General features: G+C 34.6%; 1 protein-coding gene across 1 annotated transcript in view; it reads left to right on the forward strand.

Moving 5' to 3' along the window:
• Positions 1–18,697, forward strand: part of CFAP47 (cilia and flagella associated protein 47) — a 434,654-nt gene that overhangs the window by 380,060 nt on the left and 35,897 nt on the right. Inside the window, exons 58-60 of the mRNA XM_025371837.1 lie at positions 8,937–9,096; positions 10,848–10,942; positions 13,805–13,957. Of these exons, the coding sequence (XP_025227622.1) occupies positions 8,937–9,096; positions 10,848–10,942; positions 13,805–13,957 (408 nt within the window). The remainder of the gene's footprint in view (positions 1–8,936; positions 9,097–10,847; positions 10,943–13,804; positions 13,958–18,697) is intronic.

Below are 18,697 nucleotides of genomic sequence, written 5' to 3' on the forward strand. Positions count from 1 at the left end.
CTGGAACACCCTGTATTAATGTTGATTTCACTGTCTAACCTTTAACTGTTTTATGTAACACCATAAGTATTATACATTTTATTTATTTATTAATGTCTACTCTCACTTGCCAACACATTCTGGAATCTCTGACTCAAGAAAACAGGAGATGTGTTTTCTTTAATATTTTATCCTCAGTGTTTATTATAATGCACAACACGTAAGTATTTTCTAAACGATTAAACAGAAGAATAAAGTAATGTAGAATAAAAACCATATTGCACAAAATGGAATTATCTAGACAGGCCTGGGGTTGTACCCTTGCCGTAACAAAACCTTGATGTGTATATTATATTAGCTTCCTTTTTTATATGAAGGAAATCTCACTTATAAATATAAATAACTTTCCTGATTTCCCAGAAATAGTGAATAATTGAGCACAGAATTAAACTTCTCTTAGTACAGTGCAGAGGAAGAGGAAGACATGATGATTGATCAATAAGATATATTAGTTATAGTAGTAATAGTAGGAGACATTATTTTATCTTAAAATTATCTGCGGGTAATTTAATTAAAATTAAAACCAGCTACTTTCCTAGAAAAATATACAGTTTCTTAATAATTTTTTAAATCTTAGTTGTTTTTTCAACATATAAAGAAAAATGTTATCATAGAGTAATAGAGATGGAAGAAGCATTAAGATATTCTATTCTAAACACACGTGTAAAGCCAGAAACCCTTCCCTATTATAAATGTCAGTGGTTACACAATGTGTGCTTGACAGTCCTCAATGTCAGGAAACTTTCTCCTTCATTGTGCCTCCTATCAACAGTCTCTGATAATGGATTGTTCACTCATTTTGAGCCAGTAGTGAAGTGTTCACAGTAAAAGCAATTTTTGCTTTAAGTATAATTTTATTATTTGTGCTAATGTATTGTTAAAAAGAAAACATAAAACTTGAACTCACAGGTACTTAGCCCATGTTGTAAAGTTTACCTTAGCAATCATATTTGCACTGAATAATCCCAAAACCTACTTTAAAAGCATTATGTCATGTCTCAAACTGAAAATTTTTCTAAGAAGCATGGATTTGTGTTTCTTCCCCAGTTGCGTGTATGAGTAATGTGACCTTCTACTTATGTTTCCTTTTTCTATACTATTTCCTTTGACAGTGTCTACTTTGGATAACCTTCCATTAAATCAAACATTAGCTAGCTCTCTGAAAGGTTAACAGGGTGAAACAGCAACAGTCTCTTAATTCTTTCGGAGAAAAATGTAATCCCTTAAATGCCCTTCTCGCTATTCAGTAGATACTTCCATTGGGTCAAGGGGGTATAGGTAGGAAAGGGAGAATGGTTCATCCCTAGCTTTTCCATCATCATAGCAACCAAATGGCAGTCAGATGATGTTTTTCTATCTGCCCTATGTTTTGAGTGCAAGAAGTTAGAATCTCTGTAAGTAAATTTAATGACATCCATGCCACAGACTCTGGGATAATATATAAAAAGAAAAGATAATCTCACGAATTAGTTTGCTAGGGCTGCCATAACAAAATGCTACAGACTGACTTAAATGAAATTTTCTTTCTCACAGTTCTAGAGGCTACAAGTCCAATGTCAAGGTGTCAGCAGGTTTGATTTCTTCTGAGGCCTCTTTCCTGGGCAAGCTGTGTCTTCATGTGGTCTTTTATCAGTGCATTTGCCCCCAGTGTCTCTCTGTGTTCAAATTTTATCTTCTTATAAGGTCACCAGTCATATTGGATTAGAGCCCACACTAATAACCTAATTTTCACTTAATCAACTCTTTAAAGGCCTAACTTCCAAATACAATCACATTAAGAAGTACTGGGGATAAGGTTTCAACATATGAATTTTATGTTGGGGGCACAATTCAGCCCCTAACATCTCAGAAGAACCAGTTACAGGATGGGACTCTCCTTCAAACCACCAATAGAGTAATTATGTCCTATTTTTATTTAAAAAAAAATTAACTACTGGAAATACGAAGTACTCATATGGAAAAATACATCGATTTTATGTTTGAAAATGGTTAATGAAAAGTCACGTTCTTGATCACTTTATGTTTCAAAAATAAAAATAAGTATTCTTAATTAAAAATAAAAAACTTGAATTCTTATTTAAAATAAACCAGTATAACAAAAATAATAGTACTACTTATGGTGCGAGTATATTTCTTTTTTTTTATTTTTTATTTATTTATTTATTTATTTATTTTTTGAGACAGAGTCTTGTCCTGTCGCCAGGCTACAGTGCAGTGATGCGATCTCGGCTCACTGCAGCCTCTGCTTCCCAGGTTCAAGTGATTCTCCTGCCTCAGCTTGCCTAGTAGCTGGGACTACAGGCGTGCACCGCCACACCCAGATAGTTTTTTTGTATTTTTAGTAGAGACAGGATTTCACCATGCTGGCCAGGATGGTCTTGATATCCTGACCTTGTGATCCGCCCGCCTCGGCCTCCCAAAGAGCTGGGATTACAGGCGTGAGCCACTGCGCCTGGCCGGTGCTAGAAAATTTCTTAGTGTCTCTTGGATTATCTGACATGGGCCATTTCTGATGCCACAGTAATTACTAGAAATTGTGCACAGTTTATTAAAAAACAGGAGCAGAAATGTAATACAACTAAAGTAATGAAAAATGAATTGCCCAAGATGAAACAATTTTATTACTAAAATTAGGGTTATGTTCACTTTACTATCTTGAAAAAAATTTCTTGAAAGACAGAATACCTGCCCGGCGCGGTGGCTCACGCCTGTAATCCCAGCACTTTGGGAGGCCGAGGCGGGTGGATTACGAGGTCAGCAGATGGAGACCATCCTGGCTAACATGGTGAAACCCCGTGGGCGTGCTGGTGGGCGCCTGTAGTCCCACCTACTCCGGAGGCTGAGGCAAGAGAATGGAGTGAATCTGGGAGGCGGAGCTTGCAGTGAGCAGAGATTGCACCACTGCACTCCAGCCTAGGAGACACCAAGACTCCGTGTCAAAAAAAAAAAAGACAGAAAACCTCATTTCCATATTTCAAATAGGAGTTCAAAGGGTAAAAATTTCTAACACCTTTAATGAAAAGAACAATCAAAATAGCAATTTTAAATATACATGAAATAAAATTTGAATGCTAATTGTAATTGGGCTATAGTAGATTTTAAAAGCAAAGCACAAATATTAATAATAATAATAATGTCATTATTTTTAGTATTCCTGAGATACTAAACATGATTTATTATAAGGGTTTCTGAAGTTCTAAAAATAATGTATAACTCTTTTAAAATATGTATACATGTGTAAAATAAGTTATGTAAATTAAATATGCATATTTTCCCCAGATGCTTAGTACTGTTGAACTTTAAGAATGATGACTGTAACGGAAAATAATACATCTGTCTGTAGTTAACTTATGTAGTTACCGTATGGAAATGGATTAAAAAAGAAAGAAAAAAGCTCAAACATTTTGAGTTTATAATATGTTTTATTAGATTACTTAATCTAATAAATATAATCATTATACTAGCTCGATTTCCCAGTCAGAAGATACATACAACTGATGTAATTATTTCCAGCTTCCTGGTAAACACATATGAAGATGTATTTAACTTCTAGTACCCCTGAAAACTAAGACTAGCTGAAAGCCTATTCCAAGAACCTAGAAACACTTTATACAATAAGGTTGGTACTCAAATAAGAAAAATAAACAGTGTGGTTTTCTTCTTGGATAGGTATGGATGGACAAAAATTTTGAATATCCCTAAACTGATGTATAAATGTAGGGTGATGGCCTTAAAAATACCATTTGTTCCCCCACCCCAGTCTGCTCCCTAGAGCTAACCGTTCATTGCAAATTTTAAATGTTATTTTAAAAAATGAGCTGGGAAAGAAGGCAGTTAGTCTCACTAGAAAATAGAGCATCTATAATTGACACAATGTGATACTTACACATGAAGTGACAGAAAGACCAAAGCAAACTTCTTGGAAATCCTGAAATAAACCCAAATATATATGGAAATGCTATGAAGCTAGCATTTCAAATTCGTACTCTTTTAAATAAGTGTGTTTTTTGATCATTAGTTCCATGTTCAAGAATCAATAACGTTAGATAAATTCTTCACTTCAGACATATGTAAATTACAAATGGATCACATATTTAACTATAAAAATGAAAACATGCAAGTATTAGAAGAAAACATGGGTAGATTTTTTGTTGTTGATATGTAATTCATGGTGTTTCTTTTTTTAAATTTAAGTTCTGGGATACATGTGCTGAACATGCAGGTTCGTTACATAGGTATACATGTGCCGTGATGTGGTTGTTTGCTGCACCTATCAACTGTCATCTAGGTTTTAAGCCCCACATGCATTAGATATTTGTCCTAATGCTCTCCCTCCCCTTTTCCCCCACCCCCTGACAGGCCCTTGTGTGTGATGTTCTCCTCCCTGTGTCCATGTGTTCTCATTGTTCAACTCCCACTTATGAGGGAGAACATGCAGTGTTTGGCTTTCTGTTCCTGTGTTAGTTTGCTGAGAATAATGGTTTCCAGCTTCATCCATGTCCCTGCAGAAGACATGAACTCATTCTTTTTTGTGGCTGCAAAATATTCCATGTTCCGTATTCCATCTGACAGTATTCCATCCTAATATCCAGAATCTGTAAGGAACTTAAATAAATTTACAAGAAAAAAACAGCTCCATCAAAAAGTGGGTGAAGGAGATGAACAGACACTTCTCAAAAGACGACATTGATGCAGCCACCAAACATATTTTTTAAAAAAGCTCATCATCACTGGTCATTAGAGAAATGCAAATCAATATCACAATGAGATACCATCTTATGCCAGTTAGAATGGCGATCATTAAAAAGTCAGGAAACAACAGATGCTGGCAAGGATGTGGAGGAATAGGAACACTTTTACACTGTTGGTGGGAGTGTAAATTAGTTCAACCATTGTGGAAGACAGCTGGGGATTCCTCAAGGATCTAAAACCAGAAATACCATTTGACCTAGCAATCCCATTACTGGCTATATACCCGAATGATTATAAATCATTCTACTCTAAAGACATATGCTCACGTATGTTTATTGCAGCACTATTTACAATAGCAAAGGCTTGGAAGCAACCCAAATGCCTGTCAATGATAGATTTTTAATTAGAAGGAAGAACAGCTTTCCTGTCCATAGTCAAAGTATTAGTAGGGCAATGGGAAAACCATATAAAATAAAACTAATTTATGAGATGAAAAATGAACTTGATACATTCTCAAAGTTCTTTTCAATGTTAATTTTCAGTGATTTCTTGGAAGTTAACAGCATTACAGAGTGGTTCTTATCCATCCAAGGGTATAATAATAGCCAAAGACACCTGTGGTGAATTCAATAATGAACTTCAGTTCTACTTGTAGGCTTGGTAAGAAAGTTACAACCACAAATGGGGTACTAGATTTTTAATAAAATGGGCATGTTTGTCGTGGCATCATCTTTCTATACTTTCAATTTAAATGTTAAAAGAAATCATGGTGTAAGTAATGAGCTACCATTTTTTTTATCTGTCTTGACTTCTTGCACTATCTTCACTGTCTAAAAGCCTAGATTTATTTTTAGTGGTAATATAATTTTTTTTAGTAATAATGTAATCTTGTGTAAGGCTAAGTTATAATTTCTAAACTTTATCTCCTTGGGGACGCATGCATGGTTGATTTGAGTTAGCCTTTGCTGTTGTTATCCAAACATATTTTACAATGAATTAATCCATAGTTTCCCTGAAATTAAACATAATGAAATCTCCATAAACTATACTCTTAATAACATTTGCACTTATGACCTGTGAAATATACAGTCATCTAGCTTACTCTCATTACCTTGAAGGGAGGTTTGTAGATTTAAAGTCACAGTAGAAAATCTATGTTATTGTACTAAGAATAACTGAGAACCACAATAAAAATACTAGTCAAAAACAAAAGAGTAGGTTGGGTTCAAATATATTTTACAAGTTCTTGCAAATATCTCTGTGTGTACAAAATGTAATGACCTTCATAATGTATAACAGTTTTTTAGGAAGTGCGTTTATATTAATTAACTTTATCTATTTCATACAACGATTCATGACAATATAGAACTCATAAAAACAAAATTGAAGATAATTGACTTTGTTTAGATCAGCAGTCCCCAAGCTCTGTGGCACCAGGGATCGGTTTCATGAAAGACAATTTTTCCACAGATGCAGACAGGGTTGGGGGAGATTTTCGGGATGAGACTGTTCTGCCTCAGATCATCAGCATTAGTTAGATTCTCATAAGCAGCCTGCAACCTAGATCCCACATATGTGCAGTTCACAACAGGGCTCGCTCTCCTATGAGAATCTAACACAGTCACTGATCTAACAGGAGGCAGAGCTCAAGTGGTAATGCTCACCCACCTGCTGCTCACCTCCTGCTGTGCGACCCAGTTCCTAACAGGTCATAGACTCTTACTGGTCCACCGCCTGAGGGTTGGGGACCCCTGGTTTAGATATCTTAGTAAACAACACAGTCTTTCAAGGGGACCTTGGGCAAGTTATTTAATTACATTGTGTCAATTTTTTCATTTCTAAAATGAGAAACGTAAAAGCACTTAATTTATGGTGGTTTTCTGAGAATTAAATAAATTGTATAAAAATGCTTAGCACGGAGCCTGAATATAGTCAATAGTCAACAAATATTAACTATTAATTATATTAATTATTATTATTAACAATGTTACTAGGCCTTAGAATGTTTTAATTTCCTCAAGGAATAAAATTTAAAATTTGAAAATTTACAAGAATTTTCAGTTGGAAAGTTTTGCAAAGGGGCCATTTTTAATTTCCGTTTGTGATGTTCTTAAGAGTTTAATAAAATAATTTTATTTGAGAAAAATGACTTTGATTATCATCAGTCTTACAACAGAATAAAAAATGAGTGTAGTCAATAATCCTCTATTATCTTGTAAAACAGTGTTACTTTTCTAAATAAAAGTAGACATTTATAGGCTTGGAAACCCTCGCTATTACAAATGGCCCGAAGCTTAACATTCTTCATACCTCTGGAAACTTGTCCAAGAGGTAACTTTTTTTTTTTAAAAAAATAAGGTCTCATGGCCATCTGCCTTTGGATCCTATAAGGTGCTACTTAATCGTGCAGCTTCCTGGGCCCTAGTTCAGCCTAAATAAATCAGAATCTCTAGGGATGAGGCTCTGCAGGTTCCATGTCTATCAAGTTTCTCGTGTGATTCTTATGCACGGTAAAAGTTGAAAAATTCTAATCCATCGGACCACAAGAAAATGCTGTCAGTTTTTCTGTCTTCTGGTTTTCACAACTAGGAGCAGATGACCCTTTCTTTCACAGATAAGCTTTGTCTTTCCTCATGGATCAGCTAAATAAATTAACAGCTTTTAGTGGCAGCAATTTGGGGGCTCTTAGGAAAGACTTGCACCTATTATAGTCTAGAGAAACATATGAGAAAATAAAGGATCAAAACTTGCTGTACTTTATCCTCTGAAAAATGTGGTAAGATATGAAAATACTCTTGGGTTTTCTAGTTCTTTTATCACTCTGGGAAACCTCAGCCATCACTTTCAACATTTCTTCAGTTCTTCTAGCATCTTCAGGAGAAACTTCTTACTACAGGAAAATATGTCTTTTAAAAAGACTTAAACTTAAGACCTAGGACCATAAAAATCCTAGAAGAAAACCTGGGCAATGCCATTCAGGACATAGGCATGGTCAAAGCCTTCCTGCCTAAAATACCAAAAGCAATGGTGACAAAAGCCAAAATTGACAAATGGGATCTAATTAAACTAAAGAGTTTCTGCACATCAGAAGAAACTATCATCAGAGTGAACAGGCAACCTACATAATGGGAGAAAAGTTTTGCAATCTATCCATCTGACAAAGGGCTAATATCCAGAATCTACAAAAGAACTTAAATTTACAAGAAAAAAAAAAAACCACCCCATCAAAAAATGGGCAAAGGATATGAAGAGACACTTCTCAAAAGAAGGCATTTATGCAGCCAACAGACATATGAAAAAATGCTCATCCATCACTGGTCATTAGAGAAATGCAAATCAAAACCACAATGAGATCCCATCTCATTCCAGTTAGAATGGCGATCATTAAAAAGTCAAGAAGCAACAGATGCTGGAGAGGTTGTGGAAAAATAGGAACACACCGTTGGGAGTGTAAATTAGTTCAACCGTTGTGGAAGACAGTGTGGCTATTCCTCAAGGATCTAGAAGTAGAAATACCATTTGACCCAAAGGATTATAAATCATTCTATGATAAAGACACATGCACATGTATGTTTATTGCAGCACTATTCACAATAGCAAAGACTTGGAACCAACCCAAATGTCCATCAATGATAGATTGGATTATGTGGCACATATACACCATGGAATACTATGCAGCTATAAAAAAGAATGAGTTCATGTCCTTTGCAGGGACATGGATGAAGCTGGAAACCATCATCCTCAGCAAACTATCACAAGATCAGAAAACCAAACACTGCATGTTCTCACTCGTGAGAGTTAAAAATGAGAACACATGGACACAGGGAGGGGAACATCACACACTGGGGTATGTCGGGGGGTGAGGGCCTAGGGGAGGGATAACATTAGGAGAAATACCTAATGTAGGTGATGGGTTGATGGGTGCAGCAAACCACCATGGCGTGTATATACCTATGTAACAAAACTGCACATTCTGCACATGTAACCCAGAACTTAAAGTATAATAATAATAAAAAAAATAAGGTTGATGACGTCTGAGGTAAAATAGTGAAGTGAACTTATAATTTTGTATAATGTGTTTTTTGTTAGAAGCAGTTTTTAAAAATTGATAATCAGTAATCAAATTAGGTGATTACTTTCTCCTGTTAAAATTATCGTCTGTTAATGTTTACCCCATTAAAAATTATTTTTTGTGTGTTTTCCAGGAATTACACTGCCTCCTAAAGGAAATGTAGATATCTCATTGTTATTTATACCCAAAATTATGAAATTACACAAAACAATGGTTATTGTTGAGATGAAAAAAGCAAATGGAAAATATTGGCCTATTGACAATTTTGATGAGTTGGATGTAGAATTTAAAAGGTAACATTTAAATAAAGACATTGAAGGAAAGTAATTTTATTTTGACAGCCACTGACATGCTAGGTTTCTTTTACGTGTTATACATATATAATATCAAGCTCATGATTTTATATTCTCTGAACTGTTGAAATTCATATGTTCAGAGGAGGAAAATATATTTGTTATATGGATATATATAATGTATAGAAAATAATATATTTATATACATATATATCTAATGGTTGATTTGAAGCTCAGATGATGAACACGTTTAATCTTAAGTATCATTATCAGTGAATCAAAGTCAGAGACATGCAAAGGGACTCCTTTCTGACATGGAAAATAGTGACTGCTAACATAATAAGTAATCAGTATACGGAGGACAACCTAAAACCGCTTGTCTGAGTGAAGTGAATTCATGATACTGGAATTCACACTGTGCCAGGTGGATATGATATCCATCATATGAAACTGCCATGACTAGAGGTATTCTGCCATTGCCAGAATGCAAGTTACTTGTATATTTCTTGCTTAGCTAGAAATTAAGCAAAATTCAATAATGGTGCAAAATCTAAATGTGTTCTCTGTTCTTATAGTTTAATTAAATGATAGTCTGGAAATCTTAGTTAAAAATAAATTTTTACTTCGTCCTACATGTGCGTATTTCTTTCCTTCATTTTTTGCCAGTTCTTTACTGTGGACCCATTACTATCCATTCTACCATACATTGTCACTACTCTTATAGTCAAGATTGGCTACATAAATTGTAAGTCTCAGTGAAAAATGAGAATGAGCAAACTTAATAGTTTTGTTCAAAAACTATTGAGAATTTCAAAACAGTTATAGGAATGCATTAAACAAGCTTGAAGACCTCCTAAAGATGGGATATTATTCTTTTGCATAAGCCCCACACTCAACCTGTCTTGCCTGCAATGTCTTGCATTTCATTTTAATGAAAAAAATCCCAACTTCAAAACTGATCATAAATTTTAATTAATTAATTAATTAGTTTTTTGAGATGAAGTCACACTCTGTTGCCCAGGCTGGAGTGCAGTGGCGTGATCTTGACTCACTGCAATGTTCGCCTCCCAGGTTCAAGCAATTCTTCTGCCTCAGCCTCCCAAGTAACCAAGATTACAGGTGTGTGCCATCACGCCCAGCTAATTTTTGTATTTTTAGTAGAGATGGATTTTCACCATGTTTGCCAGGCTCGTCTTGAACTCCTGACCTCAAGTGATCCACCTGCCTCAGCCTTCCAAAGTGCTAGGATTACAGGCATGAGCCACCATACCCAGCCTATAAACATTTTCTAATATTTCTGTGCTCCTAGTGGTGTATGATGCACCTAAAATATTTGGACAAATAACCCCTTTTCTTTTAAGTAGTATCCTCCAAAAGTAAATGCCTCACAAAATTCTGAAGTACTGTACTTCATGGCAGTTTTTGTTTTGTGCTTTGCCCATCCAATACAGAATAGATCCCAAGAGGGCTGTAGTACCTCTCATTAAAGTAGGGGAAAAAGCTCTTCAATTTTAACTTATATTTCATGATGGTTTCATTACAGTTCGCTTTGTGATGATTTCCCAGGGTTTGCTTTGAAATGTTTATAAAATCGGTATTTGCAGAAAATGTTCTTTCTTTCATCAGTTTCTCTCTACTAAAGTCTAAATTTACAAGCTTTACTAAAATACCATAAAGTTAATAATAATAAGCTTTTTGTTAATATGGAGCTTCTCCTTTCGTTCCTTCTTAATATTTTAATTTCTAATTAGTATTATGGGAATCGACAGCAAAGAAATCCAAGCAATACACTGGATATACCCTATTGTTGGACTCCCACTAGCACCACTTCCTAAATCTCCTCCAGGTAGGTATACATTAGAGTCAGAGAATGCCAGAATTCTTAAAGACCTTAGATATTCTCTATTCCCATATCTTCTTTGTTTGAAGTCCAGAGAAAGTAGGTAGTAATGTGAACAGTCCTACTGGTGGGAATTCTATGACGTAAACATGCTCTCCCAATGTGTCCAGTGAGTTTTCCACAAAACCACACTATTTCTTGTTGCCTTCCTGTTGGTGAAATGCAGATATCAGCTAAAATTAAAATGAAATTAACTTCAGACTCCTTTATTCCACAGAGCTCTGCACTAGATTTGTAAGATTCTCAGGTATACTTGCTCTCAGGTCACTTTTAGGCATCCTATTTCGGCTTCTGTGTAACTCGATCTCATCTAAGAACTATGCTGTGGAGATGCGGATCCCTTTATTATTGTCTCAAGCATAAAACTTTATGGTGTTCCCCCAAACCAGTCAGAATGTACTGAAGTTTTCAGGAAGGTTTATTTTGCCACAATAAACACAATATAAAATCTCTGCCCTTAAATGCCTTTCTTTTTCTCATTGACCTTTTTTTTTTTGCCTGGACATACCCTAGACTTCTCTAAAGTTTCTGTGTGTTCTCTTTCCTCAATACTCTTCTCACTTCTTTTGCATTCCTTGATTTTCCCATTTCCTTCCCAGGATCAGCCTAAGAAACAAAATTTCTCTTAGATAACTAGTGATATTTAGTATCCAAACCTCTAACCAGGCTCTAGATGGCATTCTGCATCACTAAGATGCACTGAATTGCTCTGCAAAGCAAAGGGATATTTATTTTGGATCTCCCCCTTTAGCAACACAGATGAGTTAAAATAAGTCTTGAAATTTTGCTTTATCTTTCTCCCTCCGATACCAATCTTTGTAAATGGAAAAGAGTTAGACTTCCGCTGATGTAATTATATCACCACACTTAGAAGAGACACTAGTAAGTTTTGCTTGTAAGTAAGTAAAGCATTTCCCCAGGTACACTGGTTATAAAGGAAGATCAAAACTACATGTTTCCTTATGTAGTTTAATTTGAACTGGAGTAAAAATCCACAAATATAGTAATACATTTGACCACAAATGTCATTTATTTTACTTGAAGCATTTTTATTCTTGACTTTTAAAAATCAACACATAAATATTTTAAATATTCTAAATTATCTTCAGAATGTTTCACAAACATGTCATAAAATTTCTTTTATTTCCTTCCAGAAGGTAGTTAATTGTATACTTTCCATAGAGCTGAACTGCTTAAAATTTATAATACACAGTCATCTGATCAAAGTGATATAATAAGCCCTAGACAGTACTCTTGGAATGCTAATAATACTGTGCTCATGTCTACTGCAGACAGATTCATTTTATCCAGATTAAAGGTTTAAAGCCAAATTTTTAGTCAAAAACCATGCTTATGAGAACACGAAAACATAGATGTCTTGCAAATTTTTCTTCAAAGATGGTCTAGAGCATTTTTCTTTGAGTCATTTTTCCTGGTAATTACTTGATTTTTTAATTAAATGTGAGTTCTGTAAATAGCTTGTGTTAGATTAGCCCAACCTATAGTAGCATTAGTGTTCAGAAATAGAATGTGTATTAGTTATTAAATCATTTTCCCCAAAATCTAAAATCGATGCTGGTGATTATTTTTATCCACACATGCCCTCTAAAGGCAAGTGGGTATAATTTTATAAATACATATCATTCACTTTCTGTGTAGTCCATTTTTTGTTCTTAGTAATATCAGCTATAACCTACTGCTTTCCCTGCTCACCTATGTCATTATCAAAGTTTATTATTTCTTTTCTTTTTTATGTATCTGTCACTCAAGTTATTCTCAAACCCAGGATACTTTTTTGTTCTTTGAGCCACATTTTCTCTTTGTGCATTCTTATCTACTACTATCTATTGGGCCAGATAATTGGAAAAATGCTCTGCTACCTGTCACACTGTAAAGACAATGAAATGAGAATTCATTGTGATTGAGTGATCCATACATTGCCAGAGCACTAATTTCCTAAGGCCCTCTAGGACACAACCAGTGACATGATACTAATTGTAACTTTCATAACATTAATTCCTGATTTAATGCTTTGATACTGAGTATAGTTATAACCAGGAAAGCTTGTACAGTTTTTCCTAGCCATACTAATTTATATATATTGGAATTTAATACATATAGAATATATTTATATATACATATTTAATTCTGTACATTAAATTAATATGTAATCACATTTAACTTGAACTTTAAATCATTACAATTTTACTTTTATGTGTTTAAAAAGTGACTTTTATAAACTTAAAAGTAAGTCAAAAATAATTTTAAATATTTGAATATGAATTTCAGGGTACATGTAAAAACATAATGAATCTAATAGGAAATATTTTTAAAATATTGCAAAATAAGGGTTACAGAACTTATTTTTAAAAATTATTTGAAGACATTTTCTATAGTATTGTTATAAAAGTAAAGTTTAGTATTATCACAATGAACATATATTTCAAAAGGGAAAAAATGCATGCATATATAATTGCCCCTTGAGTTATGGATCTAACTACATCAGTTCCTGAATCAAATTTCTGTATCCTAATATAATGTTTTATAATCTAGTATATATCTTACAGATTTATTTTCCTGTGCTATTTTTACATAGTCTTTAATATTCATATTTTCTTCCCAAATGTTAATGAATGTAGATATTGCGTGAATGTGTGCATGTCTGTGTGTATATGGCCAGATACAATGACAAGTCAAAGTATATCAAAGGAAGTTTTATTTTTATGACATAGTTCATTTTCTTCTATCTCAAGAATGATCATATCACCTACAAGTCAAATTAACTGGAAATATTTCTCTCCTGAGTAGTTATCATACAATGTCAGTCGAGGAAGCGGGTAGAAGAGAAGGTGGAAATCATACTGAATGCTGTTTTTTTCGGACTTAATCCTACTCCAGAACCGACAGAAGTTTTAGTGATTCCAAGAAGAACTTCATATTCTTTTTGTGAGGATCCCAATGGTAAGAGAACTACAGTGGTAGGAAAAAAAAAGAAAAGAAACACTTAGTTTCCATGAATTGCAGGTTGCTGATTGTGCAATTACATTAAGATCCGTGTCCATTTACTTTTCATTTCACTGCTTATTCACATAGTGCTTAAGGTGTGTTCAGTTATGTGTGTTGTTTTTATGTAACTCAAAAATAACAACAGTTACAGTTATCACTAGATTTATAAGATGTAGATTGTGATTCCATCAATAGTGAGGAGAGAGAAAATTGTAGTAACTATAGTTTCCACTTCCCCTAGACTTTATTTTTTTTTCTTTTACTCTTTCTTTCTGATTTAAGGAATACGATAATGCCATAAAATGCAGCTTTAAATTTAGAAACAAAACCTTGAGTAAATTATTTTCTTATTTAAAGAAATAGAAAATGAACATAAATTAGATATATCCAAATGAAGTTTGTATAATAATAATAATGCTCCATGTATTTACTGTATATTCCAGATTTGTATATAAGAATTTACTATCTTGGGCCAGGCGTGGTGGCTCACGCCTGTAATCCCAGCACTTTGGGAGGCTAAGGCGGGAGGATCACGAGGTCAGGAGTTCAAGACCAGCCTTACCAACCATAGACCAGCTATACCAATATAAAAAATTAGCCAGGTGTATTGGCAGGCACCTGTAATCTCAGCTCCTTGGGAGGCTGAGGCAGGAGAATTGTTTGAACCTGGGAGGCAGAGGGTGCAGTGAGCCGAGATCGCGCCACTGCACTCCAGCCTGGGCAACAGTGAGAGACTCCATCTCAAAAAAATATAAAATAAAATATCTCAATTTAAAAAATCAAAACAATTTAAAACAGGTTATCTAATTCTTCAAATATGTGGTGTTTTACTTGAAGTAAATACACGAAACTGAGTGATATCAGCAACAAGGGAAAGTAGAGAGTTCTGGACCCTCCGAACACCCACAAACACACCAATTCAGCAATAATTCCCTTCGTAAGACAACAGAAACTAATTGAAAGTTTCTTGCACTTCAGGAGGAACCAGACTTACCAAAGCCTTTAGGGAGGTTTAGGGCACCCTCTTGCCAAAGACCCTGTGCTTGGCAAAGGTCTTCTCATGACACATTGGTCTTGGCAATGATTTCATGGATATAACATCAAAAGCACAGACAAAAAATAAAATAAAATAAGTAGGACTACATTAAACTTAAAAGCTTCCTCACAACAAAGGAAACAATCAACAGGGTAAAAAGATAACATGTGGAATGGTAGAAAATATTTGCAACCCATATATCTGATAAGTGGTTAATCTTAAGGAGCTCCTACAACTCACTTTTTAAAAAAAAAAAAAAAAAACTAATAATCTGATTCTTAAACTAAGCAAAAGACTTGAATAGACATTTCTCTAGAAAAGACATATGAATGGTGAAAACTGTATAAAAAAAGTTCAATATCACTAATTAGGAAAATACAAATCAAAACTACAATGAGATATCACCTCACACCTGTCACCATGGCTAACGTCAAAAAATAAAAAAGCATTGTTAAGGATGTGGAGAAATTTGAACCCTTAAACATTGTTGGTAGGAATGCAAAATGGTTCATCTGCTATGGAAAACAGTCTAACAGTATGAAAGATCCTCAAAATATTAAAAAGAGAATTATCATCTATTATCTAGCAATCGCTCTTCTGGGCATTTATTCAAAAAAAAATTGAAATTGGGAGTTCCAAGAGAAGTCTGTATTCCAATGTTCACTGTAACAATATTAACAATAACCACGATATAGAAACAACCTAAATTTATGTCCACAGATGAATGGATAAAGAAAATGTAGCATATACTATCTTGAAATAATATTCAGCCTTAAAAAGGAGGAAATTCTACAATATACAATATAATGGATGGACCAAAGTGAAATAAGCCAGTCACAGAAAGACAAAACTACATGATACCACTTAATATGATAAATTTAAAATACTCAATCTCATAGAAGCAGAATAATATGGAATAATAGTTGCTGAGATCTGGAAGGGAGAAGAAATGGGGAGTTGAGCATTGGGTATAAAGTTTCCATTGTACTAAATGCATAAGTTCTAGGGATCTGTTGTAAAACATAGTGCTTAGAGTTAACAATATTGTGTGGTGCACTTAAAATGCACTTTAAAAATATTAAGAGGGCAGTACTCATGTTACAGTAACTGTAAAGGAAGGTAAATAAATGTTTATACATATAAACCATTTAACATGTTCTTGCTACTTTAAATTGCTTAAGTTGTACTCTTGTCAGATTGTAAACTAAAGAAATTGCAATTCTGATCGTATACATTGATTATACTTATGACCTAAAAATCCACTTAACTCCTAGATAATCAGGGTCTTGAAAGAAGGTACCAACATCGCTTGGGGAGATTTGAAAATCATATTAGGAGAGCAATCTCTCTCAAAATAGCTCTTGAAAATATACCTTTTGATATGGCTCTTATTTTACTGCCTCCTTATTTTCCATGATGAAAAACAATATTTACTATTGAAAATAACTGTAGGGAAGTTTTGCAGTCTTATCTCCATTCGTCATTCTCTCTAAAACAGCTTTTGTTTTCTCTGCTCAACACCACCAAACTCAACAACTCATTCATATTTTGGCTAACTACATTTTAATTTGTGAATCTTTTTTGTTCTCCTGATGTATGTCCTACTATATAGAAGAATAGACCAGTCTTCTCAACTTTAACATATTTCTTTCTCTATAGTGCCTAAATATTTAAAGAAAGTAATCGACCTCATTGCCTCCTTAAAGACATATGGCAATAACTTGGTTCCTTTCCCCTGCTCTTATTCCAAAGGTGTAACCAACTCTCTACACAATCTGTAATTCTCTCTGCTTGACCCTCCTTTGACGCCTTTTTCTTTATGAAAGGATAAATCTTACCAGAAAGTCTGAATACTACTTTAGTCTTTAGTATATGCAAAAGCAGACTAGCTCCTTTCCCAGTCCTGTGCAATTTAATTACAGTTTACTCAGCACATTAAGAATAGGAGTCATGTTGGCCATGCAGTCTTGTACTTCCTGTTGTCTCCTAAGTCCCTCCTAGTGGAAATTAAAGCACTACACTGAGTGGCATGGACTCTGATAGGATTTTAAGAGTGATAATTAATTACACACTTGTCTTCTCTCATCTGAGTTTGAAACTAACTGAGAGGCAGATATAAAAATAAAGCAGATGGAAATCAAAGTGTTAGCTTTGTTAATTACACAGACGAATTGGAAAATGACTTGGAACTATGGAAAAATTTGGGCTTTTTAATACCTTCCACCAAAATTGAGTACATTCATGCCATACTGGCCAGTTGTGAACTCCTTGCAGGAACAAACAACTTACACATGAGCAAGTAGAAGAAAGTGTGAATCCTGGAATCAAGACATTGGGGAAGAAAGAGAAGGGTACGCTCACCTGCTCATGTTCCATTCCTTCACTCAAATTCACTGATCAGATATGTTGCTTTTCCACCCGTGGCAAGTCATCATGAAGGAGGCAGATTGAGGCTGAGATATTTTTCTCCTGTACTTTTTCCCTTCTTGAGAATGAATAGGCCTCTTTATATAAACCTGATAGTAGGAGATAAGAATTCCCAATATTCCCTTCCCATTATCTTCATCATAGAATTTCTCTGAGTCACGTAAAACTATCAAGCTTCATTTAATGAAAATACAAGGACCACTGTGCTCTCTTCATCCTTATTCATCACACATACCTTTAAGTAAACTGGGATTGATTGCTTTCATATCTTTATCATTCAGCAACAATCCAGCAAGCATCTTTTCTGCCAGATATTATATTCAGCTCCAGAGATACCAAAATTAGCAAAACACATACTCTGTTGTCAAGGTTTTCAAAAATATTTATTCAAGATGATAAATCTATGCACCTGTACTATTTAAATCAATTGGTATTGTCCTATTGAAATATTACTATTCTTGGATTTTTAGACTGTGTTTTGCAATGTCACTTCTATAAGATTACAAATTACTCCGTGAGCAAGATTTCTCCTATAAGTGTATTTCTTCTTCTTAAGTACCTCCTGGTCCATGCATTCTTTGTAATTCTCTGTGGATTAGTTCAGTGACTTTCTCGGTGCTTTCTATCTGAAAGTAGTTTTAGTCATGCCCCTTCATTTTATTTCTCAATTGTTCTATAGCTCAAGACTGTTTTTCTTTGATTCATCTGTTGTCTTTTTTGTGTGTGATGTTCTGATTTATGTCTCATATGTGTCTCATTTCATCCCAGGCCAGTCATCTTCCTGTATTGTATTTGCCTGTTGTTTGTAAACTCCCATGTCAGGTTTGGTTTGGCCTGTAATCACAAACAGCTCCTGAGAAACCTGTCATTGTTCCTCCTGTGACCTCATATTGACCTCCTGTCCTTGATTCTTTGCTCTGTTTCTCTTCACTTCTTTTTTTCTGATCAACTTACTTCATTCAGTCTTCTGTCCTGCTTACTGTAACAGGATTGCTCTTGAAAAGACTGCCAACCTTATCCAGTGTGTCTAATACAGCAGTCATATTTATATTCCACATGTCACCAGCATTTACCAGTTGATCAAGTTGAAGTGCTTTCTGCTCTTGACTTTCATGACTGACCTTATTAATTTATTATCACACTGGTTGCCCCTTCTTGATTTCTGTTGTTTTCTTTTCTGACCTAACTTTTTGAGTGCCCTAGGGCTCTGCTCTGAGAGCCACCACATTCCT

Source organism: Theropithecus gelada, chromosome X (genome assembly GCF_003255815.1).
Source record: "Theropithecus gelada isolate Dixy chromosome X, Tgel_1.0, whole genome shotgun sequence".
Classification (NCBI taxonomy): domain Eukaryota; kingdom Metazoa; phylum Chordata; class Mammalia; order Primates; family Cercopithecidae; genus Theropithecus; species Theropithecus gelada.